Source organism: Patiria miniata, unplaced genomic scaffold, assembly GCF_015706575.1.
Source record: "Patiria miniata isolate m_02_andy unplaced genomic scaffold, ASM1570657v1 HiC_scaffold_20, whole genome shotgun sequence".
NCBI classification, from domain to species: Eukaryota; Metazoa; Echinodermata; class Asteroidea; order Valvatida; family Asterinidae; genus Patiria; species Patiria miniata.
Genome location: NW_024037059.1, coordinates 27,409,892 through 27,431,857, shown reverse-complemented (window position 1 = coordinate 27,431,857; position 21,966 = coordinate 27,409,892). Strand labels below are relative to the sequence as shown.

The following is a 21,966-nucleotide window of genomic DNA, read 5'->3' as shown; positions in this document are numbered from 1 at the left end:
TTCTTTTAAATTGCCTTTTCTTTGAATCGTTTTGATTTTTAGTAGTGGTCGATGACTCGTGTAGAAGAAGACTGATAATTTGTCAAAAACAAAACAAGCTCAAACAAACCTGCTTAAAAAAAGTGTTTTAAAAGATTGTTTGAATGAATACTTTGTTCTCTAAATACGACTTTTAAATGAAATAAATATTTACAAAAGGGAATTTTTTCAGTTTTTCTTCGTCATGTATGTCATACTGTAGCAGTTGTAATGTTATTTGAATATTTGGTCCATGTTACATTTCTAGTCATATGTGGAGTTGATAGTCAGTGTTACAACTGCTCTGTCGTCACTACGGGTCAGGAGACGGAGGGACCGCTGGGCTGCAAGGAACCATTCAACAGTGATGGAATACAGACCGTACCGTGCCAAGGCAAATGCAAAGTAAGTACATGTATTGACAAACCTACAACTCAAGCAAACAAACCATTAGTTTAATGGGAGTCACCCATTAAAGGCTTAAGCCACTACATACAAAAGGCAGGTGTTAAGAGATTGGAGGAAATTGGTTTTCAAGTAGTAAGCAAAAAGTGCCACACCTGTGAAAACACAAGTCAACTGAGCTAATGGACCCAAGGGCCAAGATGTTTAATTGATGCCCTTCTGGGTACAAAGAAGCCTTTGAAGATTAACTTTGCTTTATTAATCTTCTGTCAATTTTAAGTGGGAGGTATTTTGTGCAAAAAATGTGTAGAAATGTTGGGATGATTTTCAAGGAAACAGTAGTGGGGTGGGGTCAAAATTAACATTTTCAGTCATATGTGATGACACTGTACAATTCTCACTCGTTTTTCTCCTTCTACAGCACAATGCATTGTCGGGAGTCCCCCCCCCCCTCCCCACGAAAACGACCCCTGAATCAAGCATGATCTAGACTCTGGACCAATTCAATTTTGCAAATGAAAAATAAACAAACAATGCCTTCCTTACACTGTTGACTTATTTCATCACAATATCTCCAGATAACACAGGTGGATGCTGCAGCAGGTGACGGCCTGACAAGTACAACAGTCCTGCGCAGGTGTCACAATCAAGATGAAGGACCATGTGAGGAGCTCAATAACTTGCAAATAGACCAACTGACATGGACCCAAACCTGCTGCATGGGGCCTCTGTGCAACGGTGGTGGGAATGAAGGTGGTCGTGCAAGAGATGAAGGTGGTCATGCAGAAGATGAAGGTGGGGATGCAGGAGATGAAGGTGGTCATGCAGGAGATGAAGGTGGTCATGCAGGAGATGAAGGTGGGGATGCAGGAGATGAAGGTGGTGATGCAGGAGATGAAGGTGGTCATGCAGGAGATGAAGGTGGTCATGCAGGAGATGAAGGTGGTCATGCAGGAGATGAAGGTGGTCATGCAGGAGATGAAGGTGGTCATGCAGGAGATGAAGGTGGTGATGCAGGAGATGAAGGTGGTCATGCAGGAGATGAAGGTGGTCATGCAGGAGATGAAGGTGGCCATGCAGGAGATGAAGGTGGTCATGCAGGAGATGAAGGTGGTCATGCAGGAGATGAAGGTGGGGATGCAGGAGATGAAGGTGGTGATGCAGGAGATGAAGGTGGTGATGCAGGAGATGAAGGTGGTCATGCAGGAGATGAAGGTGGTCATGCAGGAGATGAAGGTGGTCATGCAGGAGATGAAGGTGGTGATGCAGGAGATGAAGGTGGTGATGCAGGAGATGAAGGTGGTGATGCAGGAGATGAAGGTGGTCATGCAGGAGATGAAGGTGGGGATGCAGGAGATGAAGGTGGTGATGCAGGAGATGAAGGTGGTCATGCAGGAGATGAAGGTGGTCATGCAGGAGATGAAGGTGGTCATGCAGGAGATGAAGGTGGTCATGCAGGAGATGAAGGTGGTGATGCAGGAGATGAAGGTGGTGATGCAGGAGATGAAGGTGGTCATGCAGGAGATGAAGGTGGTCATGCAGGAGATGAAGGTGGTGACGCAGGAGATGAAGGTGGTGATGCAGGAGATGAAGGTGGTGATGCAGGAGATGAAGGTGGCCATGCAGGAGATGAAGGTGGTCATGCAGGAGATGAAGGTGGTGATGCAGGAGATGAAGGTGATGATGCAGGAGATGAAGGTGGTGATGCAGGAGATGAGGGTGATGCAGGAGATGAAGGTGGTGATGCAGGAGATGAAGGTGGTGATGCAGGAGATGAAGGTGGTGATGCAGGAGATGAAGGTGGTGATGCAGGAGATGAAGGTGGTGACGCAGGAGATGAAGGTGGTGACGCAGGAGATGAAGGTGGTGATGCAGGAGATGAAGGTGGTGATGCAGGAGATGAAGGTGGTGACGCAGGAGATGAAGGTGGTGATGCAGGAGCTGAAGGTGGCAAGCCAGGAGCTGAAGGTGGTAATGCAGCATCAAAGCTGTTCAGCTTTAACATAGCCTTTATTATTCTTGCACTGTTCTTTACCATTATGTTTTGAACTCCCAAGTCCCTTTTCTTGGACCCCAGAGTTCCTATGTACATATATACCTAACACTACAATTACAGTGTTAAACTAAACGTTGATCATTACGGATCGAGTATCAGCACGATTCCCATTCAATTTTATTCATAAAATGTTTGTATGACATCTACAGTTTTTAATTGATTTCTCATGGTTAACGTATACTCGTTCGGTGGACACATTAATAGTGAAATAATACAAAATTGTCAGTCTAATAAGGGTCAAACAGAGTATTTCAGAAGAACATTCATGTGTTATCGGTTCTGTGCAGTATTAAAGAGATATGAATAGAGTGATTTTAATTCTTTAGTGAATACCTAAAAATAAGGTCATAAAACAGTATATCCCTGTAGCTGTAAGTTCGAATTGTGGTTTGTGCAGATTCTATTCCATTTGAAGAGTCTTTTGATTTTCACAATTACATTTGATAAGGCACCTTGTAGACCATGTCCCTTCACGTCATACCAACAGGCAACTGATGAGCAACTGACTGGCAACTCAAACATTTCAGCATCTTTTGCACGTTACTTTGCCCACGTTACACAGTTTATGTCACCACTTTTGCACCAATCACATTTCAAGAAATACACATGTAGTACAGAACAGAACAGTTCTCTTCCAGTTAGCATAACGTGACCACAACATTTGTAATTAAACGTAACATGACGTTTACGACCTGGAAAGGTAGCGTGACACGCCGTTTTACAAAAATATGGTTTAACATCCAAGGGGGATGGAATAAAAATAACGAGTTCTTATATAGCACTTTTAACCAAGATCAAAGCGCTTTACATGATTATTACCCCTGATCATTGGGCCAAGGAAACATACCAAATACCATCTCAGCTCCCTGGGGGCGTAATTTTTTTTCCTAGGAGGGTTAGGGGCAATGTCATAAATAATTAAGTTTTTCCTTTGAATCATTGCAAGACTTAGGTTCTCGTTCTATTTTCCCTTAATTTAAAATTATCTCAGTGATAAATTTGGAGAAGAAAAATAGCTGATGAAAATGAGCAGCGACGACGTGGATTCGAACCAGGGATCTTTGTATCCATAGCTCATCTCGCTATCCACTAGGTTACTGTGTGGTAGCTCGACGACAACCGTTCTTTAAAATGCTTTAATATATTGTAACTAGTTGAGTAACTAACAACAATGCTGTTGATGTCATTGTCCGTTCTCATGGATAAACATGAATTATTCATGACATTGCCCCTAACCCTCCTAGGAATAAAAATTACGCTCCCTGGGGAGTATACAGCTCGATGCTGCCATTTAGGTGCAAAGCAGCTACAATCACCACAATAACCATCTCACAGGTACCCATTTACTCCTGGGTGGGAAGCAGTGACAAAGTGCCTTGCCCAAGGGCACACACACCATAGCCCCAGGTTGGACTCGAACCCACAACCTGCAGAATTACCTGCAGACCTTAAATTCAATACCCCAGACCAGGACACTCCATGAAGGAAGGGGGGGGGGGTGTGCAACGGGGGCAAAGTATCATTTAAAAAAATTAACCACAGGAGTGAAGACGACCGTTTTGAAATTGATGCTACTCATCCCTTTTCACACTAAGAATTTGTGAAATGTTTACAGGAAAAAAATTCCATTCTTTGGTAGCATAAGAATGAAATATTAGATAGAATGGCTGTCGAACATGACAACAGGCGTCTATATAAACTACACAATGAAAGTACACGCTTGACATCTACGTTACGGTAACTTCAGTTTATTTATCTAATCTCAAAAAAAAAGACACAAAATACCTGTACACAATGGATCTGAAACTTTTGATTCCTTGTTTCATAAATTGATGATCCCAACAAGGGAATTTCAAACACAATTTTAATAATGACATAACAAAGAGACGAAGTAAAGCAACAAAATAATGTACTCCACTACAAAATATGACAAGAAAATAATGCTTTCAAAATAACAGAAATAAGTGTTAACATTCGACACATGCTTTAGAAGCAAAAACAGGTACCTTAACCCTGGTGTTGAAACAGCTGGACAGATTTTAATCGCAACACAATATTATGGAACAGTTGAAATTACTCTAAAGAAAAGACAGTGGTGGAACATTTATGAACAAACAGTGCAGTCTATCAGCTTAGAATATTAACTTTTATGGCATTATGTACAACTCCAACAAGACAACCACAATGGTGATAACATATGGCCATTTTACATTGCATACTGTTTCTGTATTTATTTATTTATTTATTCATGATCATTTTTTTAGCGGGATGTAACTTAAAATAAAATAATCAAAATTGGAACATACAAGATTTCACTGTAACTTGGTTTTCATTGATATGCATGAATTAGAACAAGGAATTTTTAAACTATTAGATAGAATAATCCATCAATTCCCATCCACTGCACATAGACGTTTGTCAGACATTTGATTGTGCAGTTGTGGCCGTGACATCAAACATCACTTGCTGGAGTTGAAGGGATCGGTCTGTTGTCAAAGCTTCTGCGACAATCTCAACTCCTCCAAATTTTTTTTAAAATTTCTTTGATGTCTTGTAGAAAGTAGAAAGCCTTCGGACTGTTTAAAATGGCGGTTGGCCCCGACCACGCGTGAATCGTCCACCTCGACTTCGAGCTGTGAAGAAATGAAAAACAAAATGTTAAGCCTACAAAAAAATAGGATTTCATGATCAGTATGTATTACATGCACTTCCCAAAACATTAAAAAATGCTGCGTCCTTGTTAAAATAATACATGTAATAACATTTGGTGCATGCTTGTTGACCGTTTTCACAAATGCACTGCTAAAATGGCCTCTCAGTGGTATATTTGTGAATAACGCCTGTTATTCTCCAATAGAGTTATGCATTAAGGTCAACGTTGTCAGGGTGACGATTTACTTGCTGTGCCGGTGCCTCTAGGAAAGGACCGTTGTATAAATCGACCTCGACTCCTGATAGCTGTGCCTCCTCTTGACTGTTGAGGGCGCTGTTGCGACTGACTGGAGCTGGCTGAGTCCTGCCACACGATGCGTTTGGGTTTCGGCCGCTCCCCTTGACCTTTCAATCACAATCAGAAAGTGTTAGCGTTTTTTTTTTTTAATTTTTAAATTACAAAATTATAATGATTGGGTTTTAATTGATTACTACTAACAAAAATTCTGAAAACTTTATGAAATATCAAAATATTTTCAAAATCCAGTGTCAAGAACAAGGAGTTATTTTTAAAGAAAATTAAGATAAAAAGATAAAAAGACACAAAGTAATTCAACAAATTAAAGAGAATTACGAGGTTCATTGTATCTTGAGTTAATTCACATTCTCTGTTGTTTAAAAGGTAATGTGAGTTGAAAGTTTATGACCATACACAACTCATGCATTATACACAGAACACAACTGATGCATCTATTAATATTTGGTTCAGTAAAAACTGACGTCGTGACACTGAGTGGTTCGGTACAGGTACAGGCAATGCATGATCTACTCTGAAAGCATCTGCATGGGACTCGTAACAGATGGTGTTTAACAAAGAACCATGTGGTAAAGGGGTGATCAGCACATACATTGTAATTATTACCCTAGTATCCCTACATTTGTTTGTTGCACCCAAACACATATCATTCTGTGCATGGGCTCCGTGCACAAGTACCCCCTCAACGGTAAGAAAGGGAGAGTTGGGGGAGACCACTGGGAGAGACATGCGAACATATTGCTGACTAAACCCGTCCACTGGCTCTTGAAAGTAGTAAAATAGCGCCCTCTTTTTGTTTGCGCACAGAGCCATTTTGGATGATATGTGTTACACTAAGCCTTACCTGCTTCAGCGCTACCACTTTGTTCTGGTCTGTCCCTCGGATCGGCACCCTCAGCACTTGGAACAGCACTGGTTAATTCTTCACCTTGGTCGCTGTAGATAAAGTTAGCCAAAAGGAATTAAGTCATTCTTTAGAATTCAATGCAAACCAGTAGAAACATATCTGGCCATGTTTTCAATTCATCGGTGAAAGTATTGTGCTAGCTGTTGTTGGGATAATCCGTCACGGGCAGTTGCTTTGTACAATAGTATGCACAATGGTTTCTCCATTGAAAAGGGCCTTGTGAGGTACAATCCTCACTTGCCCTGGGACCGATTTCACAAAACTCATCTTATCTTGTGACTCATCTCAGGACTTGAGACGAAGCCCCAATCGCGTTCTAAGATCGATTTCAGTAAACCCATCTTAAGCAAGACGCATCAAAACTACCAATTCGATGGCTGTTTCATGTTTGTTTATACTGTTTGACGAAACAGTCGTTGAAAAGAAATGGGCAAAACCAATTTCCCGCGCTCTTGCGCACAGAACACAAACTTTCACCAGAAAAATTACTCTACTCAATAAATTTCACATGAAAGGTAGTTCTACACAAGATACGATAGAGTCATTCTTGCTCCCCGTTTCAACACTCTATTTAAAAAAGTTGACTAGTTGGCGTATAATTGAATTTTGTAAATAACTTATTATTATTAAACCTCCCCACATATCAGCAATCTTTTCAAATCTGTTTCTAAAGGGGTTTTCCTCCTCGAAACTATAACTCTTATAGGCCAATATTCATCTTTAATGAGAAGCTACAGCAATGATTTCCAGACGATTATTACAAATAAATGCACGCATTATGAGATAAGACTATCCTCAGATGGATCTTAAGTTAAAGACAAGTTCAGCCACATTGCTAAGGAAGTTAGGACGTGTTGAACACGTCTCAAGTTTGGTTAAATCGATCCTAGGACGAGTCGCGAGTTATGATGAGTAACCCTTCCTAAGATTCGTGAATTCACCCCAGGTTCGTCTTTACATGACTGGTCAATGATTTTTTGTTTCATTTACCCCTGGGAATCAGCAGACGCTATGGTGGTTTGTTCCTCGCTACTCGTGTCTGGTCCTGCGGGAGACGACTGCGGTACTTCGCTAGGCAGAGTGTCGGGCTCGTCTTGCTCCCCGACTCCCTGCAGCTGTTGCTGTTGGCTGGCTTCACTGGTGGCTGGCACAGAACGCGAGGTGTCCTGACTAACTGGTGAGGAATCTCGGGTCTGGCTTGAGGGACTCGCTGTCAGAACGGTTGCTGAGAATTGACAAAGAGAAGTGATTTTATAAATAAGACACCTGCCTCTTTGTGGCTGTTACTATGGCTGCTTCATAGGTCTCTTGCCGAAATGACTTATGACAATATATCTGAATTTGGAAGATTGTTTGATCTTTAAGGGGCAGCCAGTCTCTATATTTATGAAATGCAAGGAGGTTTGGTACCGTTTGTTTAATAGTTTTAGTTTTGTCAGTAGGCTTACAAGGTGCGTGAGTTTGCAGGGGTGTCGTTGGCACGCTCCGTCCTCCATCTTCATCTCCTCCTAGAAGGTTGATGCGGGTGTCGTCCAGACCCAGATCTTAAGGACAGAATCAGATGCAAACAGATAACACAATGATTATACTATACCAACTTGACTGCTGGTAAAACTAGCCTCCCGAGTTGATCCGTGGAACACTCTGTTTTTCTAAGACGTTAGATGTATATCTAAGAAGTGATAAGAGTATTTTTTGTATCAATTTTGGTGCCCAAAATGAATTTCCTTACCTCCTTGGGTAGCTAGCTGGGCCAGTGCTGGAGCCATGGAGCGTGATGGTTCAGCATCCGAGCCCCCGAAGTGAAATCTCCCAGGAAGTAGAGGAGAACTGCAACATGTAACCATCAATCACATCAACTTAACACAGGCATCAAATTTTAGTAAAACTCTGCAATTTTACTGAACCAGAAATATGTTTACAAGACAGTGCCAAAATGAGAAATGCCCTATTTAAAATGCCCTGTTTGAAATGAAAGAGATGGCTTTTTGAAGAAGTTTCAAAGCCAAGTAATGTACATGAACATTCTGTTTCAAAAGATATTAAACTATTGCAATGAATATGACTTTTGACTTGGTTAAATTAGAATCGAAAACGGAATATTGGTTGATGATCAGAAGGACGCAAAACCACCAGACCACTGGACTAGTCAATCCATAGAAAGCACTACAGTATGTTCCCCAAAAAAAGCGTCCATCTGACTATTTTTGACATAACTACAAAACCATGAAGTCAATTAAAAAAATGTTTCATCGTGCAGATACTCTTAAGCCTTGGCCTCAACCCCTTACGAGTTTCATTAAATTTCAGTCACGCATCACTAAAACAATTGTCAATTGATCACAACAACCTTTTCAGAAACTGTCAATAAGTTCCTTGCCTTAATCATTTTCAGTACTGTGTTAGTAAGCTGTGTAAAATCCTGCATGTTGTGCAAAGGGCTGCGGTTGGGATTGGAATCATTTGCCTGGCTATCAGTCATCATGGCAAGACATCAGTTGAATGCTCAAGGGCAAATGATTCCAATCCCAAACCACATCGGCCTTTTTTCGCAACATGCAGGATTTTACACAACTTACATAACACAGAATTGAAATTGAATAAGGCAAGAAAATTGGTCACAGTGTCCAAAAATGTTGTTGTGATCAATTGACCATTGTGCAGTGAGGCGTGACTGAAATTAAATGAATCTCATAGAGGTTGAGGCGAAGGATAAGAGGTATCTGCACAATCAACAATTTTGAAAATTGGCTTCATGGTTTTGAAATTATTTTTAAAAAAGTCAGACGGACACTTTCTTTGGGACGTACTGTAGTCGATGCCTTAAAATGTTGCTCCCAATAGTCTCCCCAATGTGGAATGCTAAAGACTTGTGAACAAGTTCATTGGTAGAATCAGGAAGCAAAAATGCCAGGTATCTTGGTCTTACTTGATTGCCTCTGCAAAGCCATCCGTCCTGCGTGGCACGAAGAGGGTAGGCGTGCTTGGCACTTGTCTGTCATCTCCGATGTCATCAAAGGGCCCCCCGGCACCTATGAACATCGGGGCTCTCCCAAGTGATGCAAGACGTTGTCTCGGAACAGTAGCTTGCTGTAAAGAGAAGGAAAGAGGACTCAGATTACGTTTGTGGTTTCACAATGTGACAACAAATCACTTTTGGTGAGTTGGTATGGTTCTGAAAAGAACCGATGGAAACTCAGATGGTATGCTCTGCCTGTCATCAGGAGACTGGGACCGACTATTCAATGACTAGTTGCAAGGCAGTCTATCAGTCATCTAGCATCTATGTCAAATTCAGGGGGAAATTCACCCACAGAATAAGGATATAATGTTTGAGAAGGGATACTCAAAAAATAATTACTAAAAAATCTTTAAAAAACCTAAAATTGTGCCTACTTTTATAAACTGTTAAGGGTTATACTATTAGATCTGTTTATTAAAAATACTGACAAGATTGCCTCAGGATCCACGTTTTTCATGTATGCACATTGTTGTTTATGAGACACTCTATAAAAGAAAAACATGCAGGCTAGTGAAAATGCCCGCAGGCTAGTTAAGTCTGTTTCAGTAGCCCGGCTGGCTCGTGAAAAAAAAAAATTTAGGTCGAATCCTGAAAAAAATTTTTAGGTCGAATCCTGGTTAACATAATGTTGATAGAAACCTTGTCTCTTCTTAATTGCCTTTTCCTTGGGTCATTAAAAATGTAACAACAAATAAAGAATATGAAATCAAACAATATGTATTTTTACCTGGAATGGAATTCTCTCGATCTGCGTCTCTTGACCCTGAGAGGTTGGGACTTGATCTCCAGGGGGCTCCACTCTCAGCTCCGGCATGGGTAAGCGTAACTGTGGATGCTCTTCCATTGGTTGCGCTTGCTCCTGCTGGTCGCTAGACCCAACTTCCATCTCATTCTCTGCTCCTTCGGTCTCCTCGTCCTCTGTGCATCATAAAAACATTTCATTCAGAAACCAAAAATTCATCTCGCAATTATTTTTACTCCTAACAAATTTTCAACTTTGTATGCTTTATTTTAACCAAATAAAACCTACCCTTTTTCCATTTTGGGCATCTGCAATCTTCTAAAAGATGGCTTTAATTTTTGGTTGCTTTTGGGCATAAAAAGATCTACCCTGTTATTAGACTAGTTTCAGACCCTACATTATCAATTTTGATAGGGTGCGGGAACCAGTCTAAAACTGCAATATACAAATGTTTTTGTTGGGATGTAAATTATTCAAAATTTGTAAAATTATTTGTTATTCCATAGCAAAACTGTCAATGTCTCATTCAAAATTGAAAAACTTTCGTACAGCTAGAAAATTAGCACTTTATAAAAAATAAATATTTTTTTTTGGGGGTGAAACTCAAAAATAGCACTGACAGTACATCTTGAATGAGGGAGTCTTACCACTGATTTCCACCACCTCATCATCATCCATGACCTGATCATCTCCAGTGTCTCCTGCATCACCTTCTTCATCTTGCTCATCCATGGAGACAGCTTCTTCTCCTTCATCATCGTCCATTTCCTCATCAATCTCATCCTCCTCCTCTCCATCCTGTCAAAACAAATCCACAAGGAGTCAAAAACTGAAGGAATAAAAGCAGAGTCTAACTGTGTAGCACAGAGTGTGCCAAAAAAGGGCACCATTCAGAAAACAAAGAATTAAAACTGTTCAATGTTTTTTCTTCAATGAAATTATATATTACATTAAAGCCTGACTATTTTTCAATCCACTCGTTTTTACCCCATTCCATTTGGGTCCCTAGATCCAGAAATACAATCACCTAAGTGAAAGGGTGTACATTTTCTACTTGGGCCACACTCACCTGTGATGTCGCCAACTCCAATGCCTATTCAATGTTTAACCCAGATTCAGCATGTCCAGGTGAGAGTGGCCCAAGTAAAATGTACACTCTTTCACGTAATCAATTGTATTTCTGGATCTAGGGACCCAAATGGAATGGGGTAAAAAGAAGTGGATTGAGAAATAGTCAGGCTTTGATGTAATATACAATTTCATCGCAGAAAAAACTTTAACAGTGTTCATGATTTGTTTTCTGAACGTTGCACTTTTTTGCACATTCTGTACAAAGTAGGAGACAAAAATATTAAAAACTCTCTGAGATTGATCATGGTGATGTACTGTGGGATTTTATCTGGCTTTCAAACTTGAACTTCTGAAAAAAAAAGTCTTGGAAACAGTGCTGAACCAATGGAATTTTACAATCGAATAGCATGGTGTTACAATAACAGTTGTAAGGACTTACCCCATACTCGATCTCTCCTTCTACTGGGTACTCATCATCAAAGTCTTCATAGTCTCCTGCTTCTCCTTCCTCATCTGCATCATCGCCGATGTCTTCATCTTCCTCTCCTTGAGACTGCTCATCCTCCTCAGAAACATCCTCCTGCCAAAACAACAACAAATTCTCTGAACTAGAATGTTTTCATTTGAGATTTTGTCATTCCAAATGTTAATTTACAACTATTACATATTCAGTGCCATCCAACTGGAAGAGCATGCAAGAGAAATTCACAAGCTTGCATGGGTAGGACTCGAACCCACAATCTCCTGCTCACTAGTCCAGACGTCAAGATCTTGTAAACCACCTAATCACTGAGCCTGCCTGGGTTGGCTGTCCAATTAGAATCTCACACAGCATTCAGTTCAACATTCATTTGGGAAACCGAGAATACACAAGTAACTCTGACTACAAAGTAGGTTTGGGCAATTATGAATGCAAAAGTCCAACTGACCTCATCGCTATCAACGACGATAACGATATCATCTTCATCTTCTTCATCTGGGTCTTCGACTTCGCCTCGTACATCAAGCCCCTCCTCTTGTTCGTCGTCAACTTCTCCCTCAGTGGGCGGAGCTTCCTCCTCCTCTTGCTGCAATGTATCGCTAGCCAAGGGCTCTTGTGTCGATGCCTGGTCCTGGGTTTCAACTTCATCTTGCTCTGTCTCCTCCAGAGAGGGCGCTTTTACACCGGTGCCCGCTTCGTCTTCGCCAGCGGGAGATGAAGTTGATGACTGTCGGGTGCTTGAAGGAGTTGCCTCTGCTGGGGTCTCGGCTTGGGTGTCGGTAGAAGCTAGGGAGGGCTGATCTGGTTCCTCTACCGCTTGCTGAGGAGAGAGATTTGAATTCATACACTTAATGAACTTGTACATACGTAGTGCTAGGACATAGGAAAGAATGTTGCAACCTGACGCCACTTTTTTCTTCATATATCATCTCAATAATGGTCAGTCATTCCAAAATGAAGTGGTGTCTGGATACTACATTCTTTCCGGACGGATACCAAGTTACCTGATACCAGACCAAAAATGCTGGGTTCTGGGTTCTATTTTTTGGATGTTAGACATTCTGGTAGCTCTATTATGGCTGTGATTGCTCCAAATACGACAGGGCAGGGTTCAATGGGATGGTCTATTTCTGGATGGTCTGTTTACCGGTTGAGGCGTGACTCGCTGACGTTTTTCTGCATGGCCGGTCTCTTCTATTTGAGCTGTCTCAGTGTCATCCTCTGCTGATTCCTCTCGTTGACGTTTGTGACTCAGCTCTGTACGACTGCCCGAGGAGGAACTTGGTTTCTGTGTCTCAGCATCTGAAAATGAACGAGACCAGACGCTGACAGATGAACAAAACAGAGCCAGTTTGTTCAGGGACATTGGTCAACAAGTGGACCATTTTGGATTTGGCCATAAACCACACCCACTTGTGGTTTTATACGTACATTTCTCATGGTGCTTGTCACCAAGTTTGACTGACTTTTTGTGAGAAGCTGACCAACATTGCAAATAAATTTGTCAGTCGCCCCACGAACCGTCGTATCCCGAATTTGGCCAAATTGTCATTAACATTTTTATTTCATTGCAGTGCTCATCCTCACAAAGTTTTATTCCGATCTGAGTTCTAATTAACTTAGAAGGCTAATTAGACTGTGCAGCGTATCTCTAAGAAATCACAAACGTTTCACCCCGAAGTTTAGGCCACTCAGCACGCTAAATCCAATAGCGCTGTGACGTAACTAAACAGCACCAGCATGAAAAGTGTAAATTCATTGTATTCTCGTATCTGCCACGTGGCCACTATTACGTGCGTTGTATGAAATACAATAACGTAAGTTTTACAAAGAGACATGTATCTTGGGAACTGAATATCTTAAAAACTAAGCAACTCAGAAGCAAACAGATTGCATACGATGAAGTTTAAACTCAAATTTTTTAACTGAAACAAAACTGATTGAATTCTTACACTGGAAGAATAAGGAATGAGCCTACCGAAATATGACCACCTTTAATTAATTTTTTTTTCTCAAAACACCAAAAATTGCGATACAACGGTTCATGGTGCAACTGATGAATTAGTCAATGTGCACTGCGTCCTGAAGTCCCCGAAATGTTCATGTTTTGGATTGTTTACTATCCTATTTCCAACATCTGGTTGGAAGGAAACCAACCTAATGTCTTGTCGTTCCTGAGAAAGGATGAAAAAACCTGGTTGTTTACATTGGACACGACGAGGAACACATACATTTCTCCTGTCGTTTTCAGTTAATCTACAATACACGTTGTGTTACATAAATTACACACAGCACCAATGCACAAATATGGTTTCTTACACATCTGCAAAAGGCGAACGCTTTATGGCTGGAATCACAACTAGCATGAACAGCCTGACTTTTGGGGGTCACAAAAATGGACCCGAAAGTCGTTCTCGCACGCATAACACAAGAATAACACAAAAACGCCCAGTTTTTAAAGGATAGATGTGTGGATGTTTATATCCTACTTTTAAATGTTCTTTCAAGCAGGACAAGCAGGAAGGATCAATTTCCTCCAGTAAAGAAAGTAAAGAATCTCACCTTCTCTCTCTGATTGCTCACTGGGAGTCTGCACCTCCGCCAGGCTCTCCTCGTCAGGCTGCAAGGCTTCCGTGACTGCCTCTGTGACGGGTTCAGTCACCGGTTCCGCCACCTGTTCTACCACAGGCTCAACGACAGGTGCAATTCTGGGTTCTGCCCTCACCTCCTGTACATTATCAGCGCGAACAACCTCCTGCTGTTGCATGGGTTCTAGCCTCTCCTCCTGTGCCCCATCCATTCTGGTATCTGGCACCTGGTGCTGGTAGTGGGGTACGGACGTGTGAGGGGCTTGTTGGGTTGGGGTGACTGCCTGGATTGGTGTGGTTGAAGCTATGGAAATGACGATAGGTGTCTCTACAGAGAGGGGTTCTTGAACTGCTGTACAGGCAAATAAATCAGAGCAAAATATGAACAATACTGTAAATGTAATTATTTTGAAATTACAGCAGCTCTTACATAAGCTTATTAAGCATGGATTCTCATTATAAACATTGCAAAAAAAGAAACTCCACACTCATTGGAGGGGTCATAATTTTGAATCTGATCGTCTTATGATGATGTCATTTGTGTAGACCTTTGGGGAATGTTGTTGGCTACATTTTGATACCCCGTTTGCTAGCAAAGACTGTAAATCATCCAAGATTGACAACGGTTTATGAAAAATGATGCAGTTTGAAAAGTTGCAAATTTAAAGATTACGCGTGCCCATAATTGGCCCCTATCGACTGCACAGTGCCCAAACAAAGCGCGTTAATTCAATTCGCATGCTCCCATGCATACAAGCACTATGCGATCGCTATACCCTGCCGTTTATTTCGGATAGTGTAACATATTCACGCGGCAATTTCCACTCGAGTACTCCTTAACTTCGCAACTTTTCAAACTGCATCATTTTTCATAAACCGTTGTCAATGTTGGACAATAGTCTTTGGTAGCAAATGGGTATCAAAATGTAGCTGACAACATTCTCCAAACGTCTATATAAATGACATTATTATAAGATGATCAGATTTAAAATTATGACCCCTCCAATGAGTGTGGACTTTGTTTTTTGCGGTGTTTATAAGCTCCGCATTAGTAAGTTTTACCGAGTAAAAACAAAACGTATTCTGGACTGTCTTACCTTGTTGCCTGTCAGTCTCCATGACAACGGTACTAGCCTCGCTCTGGGTCTGAGGCATGACTGTTGCCATGGGTGTTGCCGAGGCGCTAGACAGAGCACTAGTTACCGGGGTAACAGGGATGGGACGGACGCTGGCAGTCACCCGCAGACTGGAGGGGACGGAGGTCTTGGTGACTGGCTGGGCTGGGGAGGAGATGGGTTTAATGTTGGCTGTGGGTGGCGGCTCTTCACTTCTGGTACTATGGGCAAAAAAGTCAATGCTGTGTTAATAACAAGGTCTGATCAGGGACCATTTTGGTCGACTAGCTGTTACTGTGTGACGTAACTTATGCCTACTCCCTAATGGTAATGAACAAATGTCTTTAGCAAATCAATGGTCAAAACACCATATGTGTCATGGCCTAGCGGTTAAGAGCACCGGACTCATGCTCTGGTGTTTCATAGGCAACAGTGACGTGGGTTCGAGCCCGCCGGCGGACACTTGTGCCCTTAAGCAAGGCACTTAACCATTATTGCTTCGTCCTTCGGATGGGACGTAAAGCCGTAGGTCCCATGTGTTGTGTAATCCAATGCACGTAAAAGAACCCAGTGACACTTCGCTAAGAAAAGGGGTTTGCCCCGGTGTTTCTGGCCTCCTGCATAAACTCCCACGCAGAGTATTTAATAAAAGGACCAACCAACAACCAACCAAGAACATCATCATGAAATGCCTGGTCTTGTCTCCCTGCTGTGAATTATAATGTACGTGGCTATTGGTAATCAGCGATACGACTGACCATTGAAGTCAATGTACAAAATGACTCATTTTAAGTACATAAATGGCACTTTTATAACTGCTTTGCCTCTGCTGTATAATGTAACGACAAGGAAAGGGGAGTTGTACCTGGGTCGTTCGGCTCCCATTGGCTGCTGAGGAGCCAGATGCTTGATCTGTAGCTGCTTCTGCTGCTCCTCAACCTGTCGCTCTAACTCCTGGACCTACCAAAGTAAACGATTAAATAGTTGACAACGTTGGACAAAGAAAGAGAATGTCAAGCTATACTATTATATGAGACAAAAGTAGTAATCCATCGGTCAGGTAACAGGACAAAAAAGGATAAATAATCACAAAGGAATGCCCTTGTTACACACAAGAAGCAAAGAATTGGGGGAGAGCATTTTATTATGTGACAACATTTTTTAATTCACCATGCAGCAAAATTGTCCAGTCATTTTGCTCTTGTGGTGTATTTGTTGCAGTGAAAATATATAATGAGGAACTATCTTGTTGGAACTACAGGGTGGCGCAAAAAGAAGGAAACCCACTTTTGACAGGAAGTTTAACCTACTTGCTTAACTTATTTGAGCTTTAAAGATCAATATTTTAATACCATTAAATTATTTTTTTTTTAAATATGCTCAACAAGTAGGTGAAATTGCTGTCAAAAGTGGGTTTCCTTCTTTTTGCACCACCCTATATAGGCTCTGTTGTAGGTGCTGCTATTGGTTGACCATAATTTTAAAACAGAGAATATCATGTATCAGTTTAAAAAAAAGAAAATAAAGACTGAAGAAAAAACTAGTTACCTTGGTTTGGAGCTCAGTCTTTTGCCGCTGCTGTTTCTGTTGTTCCTCTAATTGGATTGTTTGAAGCTTCTCCTGCAAGTGTTTCAAACAACCATGATTGGGTCAACGTTTCATTATGGCTCATCTAACAGGTGAATTCTAACAGGTGAATTTGAACAACAGGTGATCCAAATTAATTGATTGCTTGAATGAAATGATGTCATCCATTACTTAAAGGGGTACAATTAAGGTATCAGTCAGTCAGAAGCAACTACACCGGCAGTGTTCAAAATCATCGTTTCAAGTGACTAATTCATAATTTGGGATTACCAATTCTGTTTAGATCATCCTCTCCAACAATGTAAAAGAGGAACATGTTTGACATTCTAAACGGACCTGGTTTTCTTTGGATTGTTTCAGGTCTTTCTCCAGTTGTTCCACTTTCTCCTGGAGTTGTTTCTTCTCAGCTTCCATCTGTGCCTCACTCTGTGTCTGTAAGGACTTGATGGCCGACAGCTCCCCCTTCATCTCATCCACGGTGGACTGCAGTTTGGTCTTCTCCTCATTCGCCTTGTTGCGCTCCGCTGAGGAACCACAACCAAACACATTCCAAACTCAGTAATTTCAGTGCATTATCTAATTTCTCTCTACAAGTAACAAAAAGACTACAAATTTCAGAACATAATTTGATTTTTGAGCTTGAAAGTTTGTTTCCAGTCTCGTTATTATATCAAGTAAATCCTTTTTGGGACTTGAGTTTCAGAGCTCGTATCAGGAGCTTGCGACACCATAACGGTGTCCTTATCAACTGGTGTTGTTAAATTTTCGACAGCAACCAAGACTACGCTTGCCTAGATCATCCAAAGATACAGGTCTTACATAAATTACCAAATAAACCAGAAATAGAAGATGACTGCGTTCATTTTGCCAATTCAATAGTATAATAATTCAAATTGATTAGTATAACAAGTCAACTACACTTAAGGATATACAGATTCTCGGCTTCGTCTCCGTCTTCAGCTTTTGGATCTAACTTTATAACTTTAGTCACCTGATCTGACAGACTTTAGGACAATATTGGTTCATTTTCAGTTACAGAGACTCTACCACACCTGGCAGTTCAAATGTAGCAGGATTCATATGAATCTCAGGATGGAAATGAAGACAAAGAGGGAGACAAAGCTTCAGTTTCACAACCCCCCCCCCCCCCCCCCCCCGAGTCTGAGAAACTTGACTTACTGTTGAATTGGGCTAGTTTCTGCCTCACCAGTTTCTTGGATTTCTCTTCACGCTCATCTCTTTCACTTAGTTGAGTCTGTTCATGGGGACAACAAACAACACATCTGATAAGCTGTAATGTGGACACTGGAAATATTGCTTTAATGCAGAGAGTTGAATTTGAGTCAATCACAAGTCAAGTCAGAGTTTCATCACAAATAATGGGATGAACAAAGAGAGATACCCTGGCCTTAGCTCATTATGACTAGCTTGTAACTTACTTGACACTGGATCACTTGTAACAACTTGATTACACTTTTTTTTGAAGGTTCTGTTCTGATCATCTGTTCCATAAAATGTTTAAAAAAATTACTCAAAATGGATTAAAAATGAGACACAACTTTACCTTTGTCTTCTCTTCTGCCTCTTTCAACGATTTGTTTTCCTGTTAAAAAAAAACATCCATAATATCTCAGAATATGAAATATTTCTGCGGTTAATACACAAACGTCAATGATTGCTGAAGACTCTCTTAAAATTATGTTTCTGCCAAGTAAAAAATTAATACTAATTATGAGTCTAAGTGCGTGAGACACAAGAAGAAGCACCGTTATGGAATTCTTGGTTTCATTCCAGGATTACAATACTTGACTGACCTCTGTTAGTTTGGCCATGGCTTCTTCTAACTCTTTGATCTTGATATCTCTTTCTGCGTTGGGCGCGCCTTGTTGTTCCTTCTCTGCGTCCACTTTGGCCTGCAGATCCTCAAACTGGGACTTGTAGCGACGACCGATCTTCTTAACCTGGGGATAAAGCAACATTGATGTCCATCACACTCCAGCATGCCTTGTATTCAAGATTGTGTCCACATTGTGATGTGTACTGTGTTCTTTTTTTCTTGATGTTTGTAGTTCTGTGTCCAATCGTTTGGCAGCATATTTTATTTGCTTCTTTGTGTTACCAGCGTCAGCATCACCTACAAGTCCTAATATTTCATCTTCTGTTAGAACAAACGGTGTTTCAGTCTCGCGTAACGTCTGCATTTTGGAAAATAGATTCTGCACCAAGATTATCACGATATGCAATGTATCCTAACACCTGTAGCGTCTGTAAGAATATCACCAGTGCTTGAGTGCATACCTGTTGTATTGTATTCTTCTTGTCGTTAATATCATTCTCCTTGGCCGTGTTATCCATTTTCAATGTGTTGATCTCCTCACTAAATCATTTCAAGGAGACAAAATAAAACAAATTTAAATTTTCATCCATTTAGCAGGTTATCAGAAACAAACAAAAAACTCCTTAACTTCCAATTGGAAATTGACTAAACAAGAAAGTGTAAAGATCTGATGTTTCAAGCCCAAAGAAAGATCTTGTCAAACAAAATGTGGGATGACTTATAATTCTGCTAATATGTCACTTTAAAAAACAAACAAAATTGGGCTTGCCTAATGGAGGTGGAGCAGACATTCTAACTTTTGGACATTACTTATACTCAGTGGCTCAGTCAGTCAGGTAGCGACTCAGTCAATCAGTCAATGAATGTCAGTGACTCAATCGGTCAGTGGGGGAATCAGTCCGTCAGTCAGTGGGGGGGGGGGGGGGGGGGAGGGGGGGGGAGCCAGCCAGTGACTCGGGGAGTCAGCCAGTGACTCAGTGGGGGAGTCGGGGAGTCAGTCAGTCAAAGACTCAGTCGCTCAGCTGGCCCTTCAGATCCACAAAAATATCTAAAATAAAAGAGGACTTCATATATTTACTGACATTTCCTCAATAAGTTTAAATGGTTAATACTTACTTCAGTTTGCTTTGCTCTAACTTCAGTTCAGACCTGAAAAAGTAAAATCACAAACAGTCAGAATGGTACTAGCATAGAGAAAGAATTTCTCTTCAAATGGTAAAAAGTCCTATCACATCTACTGAAATTAAAGTACGCCCTTCACTTTAACATCATTCATGTTCCACACATTTGGAGCCACCTTTTAACCTTAACTAACTATCTATTTCCCACACCATAGATTGTGTAGTGAAACAAAATGTAGAAGGATTGGGGCAAAACTTACTGCATACTGGCAAAGTCAGTGGTCATCTTGCTGATCTCATTCCTGGGGGGAAACAACACAAGTATATAATTTAGCCATTTAAAGGGTGATTAACTACTAACGAAACATACACTCCCAACTTTTGAGTACACAATATTCACAGTTAAAATACAAATCCGTTTTAATAACTGAGGGAACATTCATTTCCAAATATGATCACAAATTTAGATGTAGGAGACTTTTTAAGAAATAATAATAACAATTTTGGGGTTAATCATCCTTATTCGAAGCTGAGAAGCTGAATTGCAAAAGAAGTGGCTACGACGTGGTCTATCCGAAACATGTAAAGGCTCCTTAGGCAGCCGCCATACGACCCATGTGTGACCACGGAGCACAGCCAGGGATCAAAAGTGTTGATTTTTGCGAAGGGAGGAAAACTGGAGAGCCCCGAGAAAAAAACCCCTCATGGCACAGGAGATAAACAACAAACAACTCTACTCGCATATGGTCCGAGCCAGGAATCGAACCCAGGCCACATTGGTGAAAGGCGAGTGCTAAACGCTGCATGTGTGGGGTTTTTTTTTTAAAAATTTTAGCACGGGGCACATTTTCAAAGTAACATCATATCTTCATTTCCTTCAAGTAAATGCAATATTAAAAGGTTTCAAATCATTTGATACAACTGTCTAGAAGATTTACAATTTGACTCTTCAACTAGAAGAAAACTAGTAATTAATTTGTACAACAATCTACTTACTTTGCGGCTGAAAGCTGTGCATTTAGTCTTGAGAGCTCAGCTCTACACACACACAAATTAAAATAAACAAATATTTGAGAAATCCTGTTGAGTTTTAAAAATAGTATGTTGCTCACAATTTTTTGGACATTAGGATTCAAGTCAAAGAAAAAAAATTGTGAGCAAGTTTAGGATTTTGGACTAATTAATTTCAAATCGATTAAATTTTCTTAAGACACTGTGGTTGATTTTCAGCATCTATATAATGTAGCTATTTTTTTCTTCTTCAAATTATTTTTATATTAAGCACTTTCTTACTTGTGTCTGAGGTTTTCTTCCCGTAGGCTGCCTATAGTCTTCTTGTTTGCGTCTTTCTCAGCACTGAAAAATTCAGAAAAACAATTAAGGAAATTATCAACAATTTGCTGGAAGATAATGTATCTTGTTGAGGATAGATACTTATGCGATATAAATAAATAAGATTGTAATCTGTTTACATTAATCTCTTCTGCTCTTCTGGGTCGGCCCTGTTGCACTGCTCGATGAGATGATTGGTGCGTTGCTTCCATCGGGTGACTTCAATGGTCAGGCCAATCTTGTCGGTGTTCAGAGCGTCTCGTTTAGCCTCCAGATCTCGATTCTGATCTTGAAGCGGCTGGATGTCATTCTCCAACTGGCCAACCTGACAAACAAATCAAACATTCACTACAATCAGTTACCGATTTGGAGCACTGAGGTCAAAACGGATTATGTGTTCTTGGGCAAGACAGTTTACTGTAATTGTCTTCCTCCACTGAGGGTTATATATGTTACAGTGAGGGTAGAGAATCGAGGTACTGTAGCAAAATGGTGTCATGACCCGATGAATAGGAGTAATTGTGAAAAGTGAGGTTTGTAGTTTGCTACACAACCCACCTTTGCCTCTAGTTGTTGCACCTGTTGATCCAGCCTGTCTTTCTCTTCTCTCAGCATCCTGTTGCTGTCTGTCAGGGCATTCAGTGTCTCCACCTTCTTTAGGAGCTCCTGGTGCTTAGCTGTTGTCTGTGCCATCACCTGGATATGACAATATAAAT

General features: G+C 40.8%; 2 protein-coding genes across 3 annotated transcripts in view; one reads left to right on the top strand and one right to left on the bottom strand.

Moving 5' to 3' along the window:
- Nucleotides 1-384: 384 nt before the first annotated feature.
- LOC119727109 lies at nt 385-2,861 on the top strand. 2 transcript variants are annotated; one of them, XM_038198972.1, is made up of 3 exons: nt 385-423; nt 1,002-1,995; nt 2,161-2,861. In XM_038198972.1, the coding sequence occupies exons 2-3, from the start codon at nt 1,171-1,173 to the stop codon at nt 2,428-2,430; spliced, it is 1,095 nt and encodes a 364-aa protein (XP_038054900.1). In that variant the 5' UTR covers nt 385-423; nt 1,002-1,170; the 3' UTR covers nt 2,431-2,861. The 2 variants fall into 2 exon arrangements, with proteins under 2 accessions (XP_038054900.1, XP_038054899.1); XM_038198971.1 differs by having other exon boundaries at nt 1,002-2,058.
- Nucleotides 2,862-4,211: 1,350 nt separating this feature from the next.
- Nucleotides 4,212-21,966, bottom strand: part of LOC119728418 (nucleoprotein TPR-like) — a 41,940-nt gene continuing 24,185 nt past the window's right edge. The window contains exons 32-58 of the mRNA XM_038200649.1: nt 21,809-21,946; nt 21,391-21,575; nt 21,212-21,274; nt 20,915-20,956; nt 20,179-20,220; nt 19,914-19,946; nt 19,259-19,337; nt 18,775-18,921; nt 18,525-18,563; nt 18,140-18,215; nt 17,297-17,484; nt 16,922-16,993; nt 16,239-16,333; nt 15,356-15,594; nt 14,233-14,610; nt 12,818-12,972; nt 12,119-12,490; nt 11,629-11,769; nt 10,766-10,916; nt 10,104-10,294; nt 9,284-9,444; nt 8,087-8,184; nt 7,803-7,898; nt 7,345-7,579; nt 6,292-6,383; nt 5,378-5,536; nt 4,212-5,112 (exon numbers count right to left, since the gene is read on the bottom strand). Coding sequence (XP_038056577.1) covers nt 5,060-5,112; nt 5,378-5,536; nt 6,292-6,383; nt 7,345-7,579; nt 7,803-7,898; nt 8,087-8,184; nt 9,284-9,444; nt 10,104-10,294; nt 10,766-10,916; nt 11,629-11,769; nt 12,119-12,490; nt 12,818-12,972; nt 14,233-14,610; nt 15,356-15,594; nt 16,239-16,333; nt 16,922-16,993; nt 17,297-17,484; nt 18,140-18,215; nt 18,525-18,563; nt 18,775-18,921; nt 19,259-19,337; nt 19,914-19,946; nt 20,179-20,220; nt 20,915-20,956; nt 21,212-21,274; nt 21,391-21,575; nt 21,809-21,946 — 3,720 coding nt within the window. The 3' untranslated portion in view covers nt 4,212-5,059. The remainder of the gene's footprint in view (nt 5,113-5,377; nt 5,537-6,291; nt 6,384-7,344; nt 7,580-7,802; nt 7,899-8,086; nt 8,185-9,283; nt 9,445-10,103; nt 10,295-10,765; nt 10,917-11,628; nt 11,770-12,118; nt 12,491-12,817; nt 12,973-14,232; nt 14,611-15,355; nt 15,595-16,238; nt 16,334-16,921; nt 16,994-17,296; nt 17,485-18,139; nt 18,216-18,524; nt 18,564-18,774; nt 18,922-19,258; nt 19,338-19,913; nt 19,947-20,178; nt 20,221-20,914; nt 20,957-21,211; nt 21,275-21,390; nt 21,576-21,808; nt 21,947-21,966) is intronic.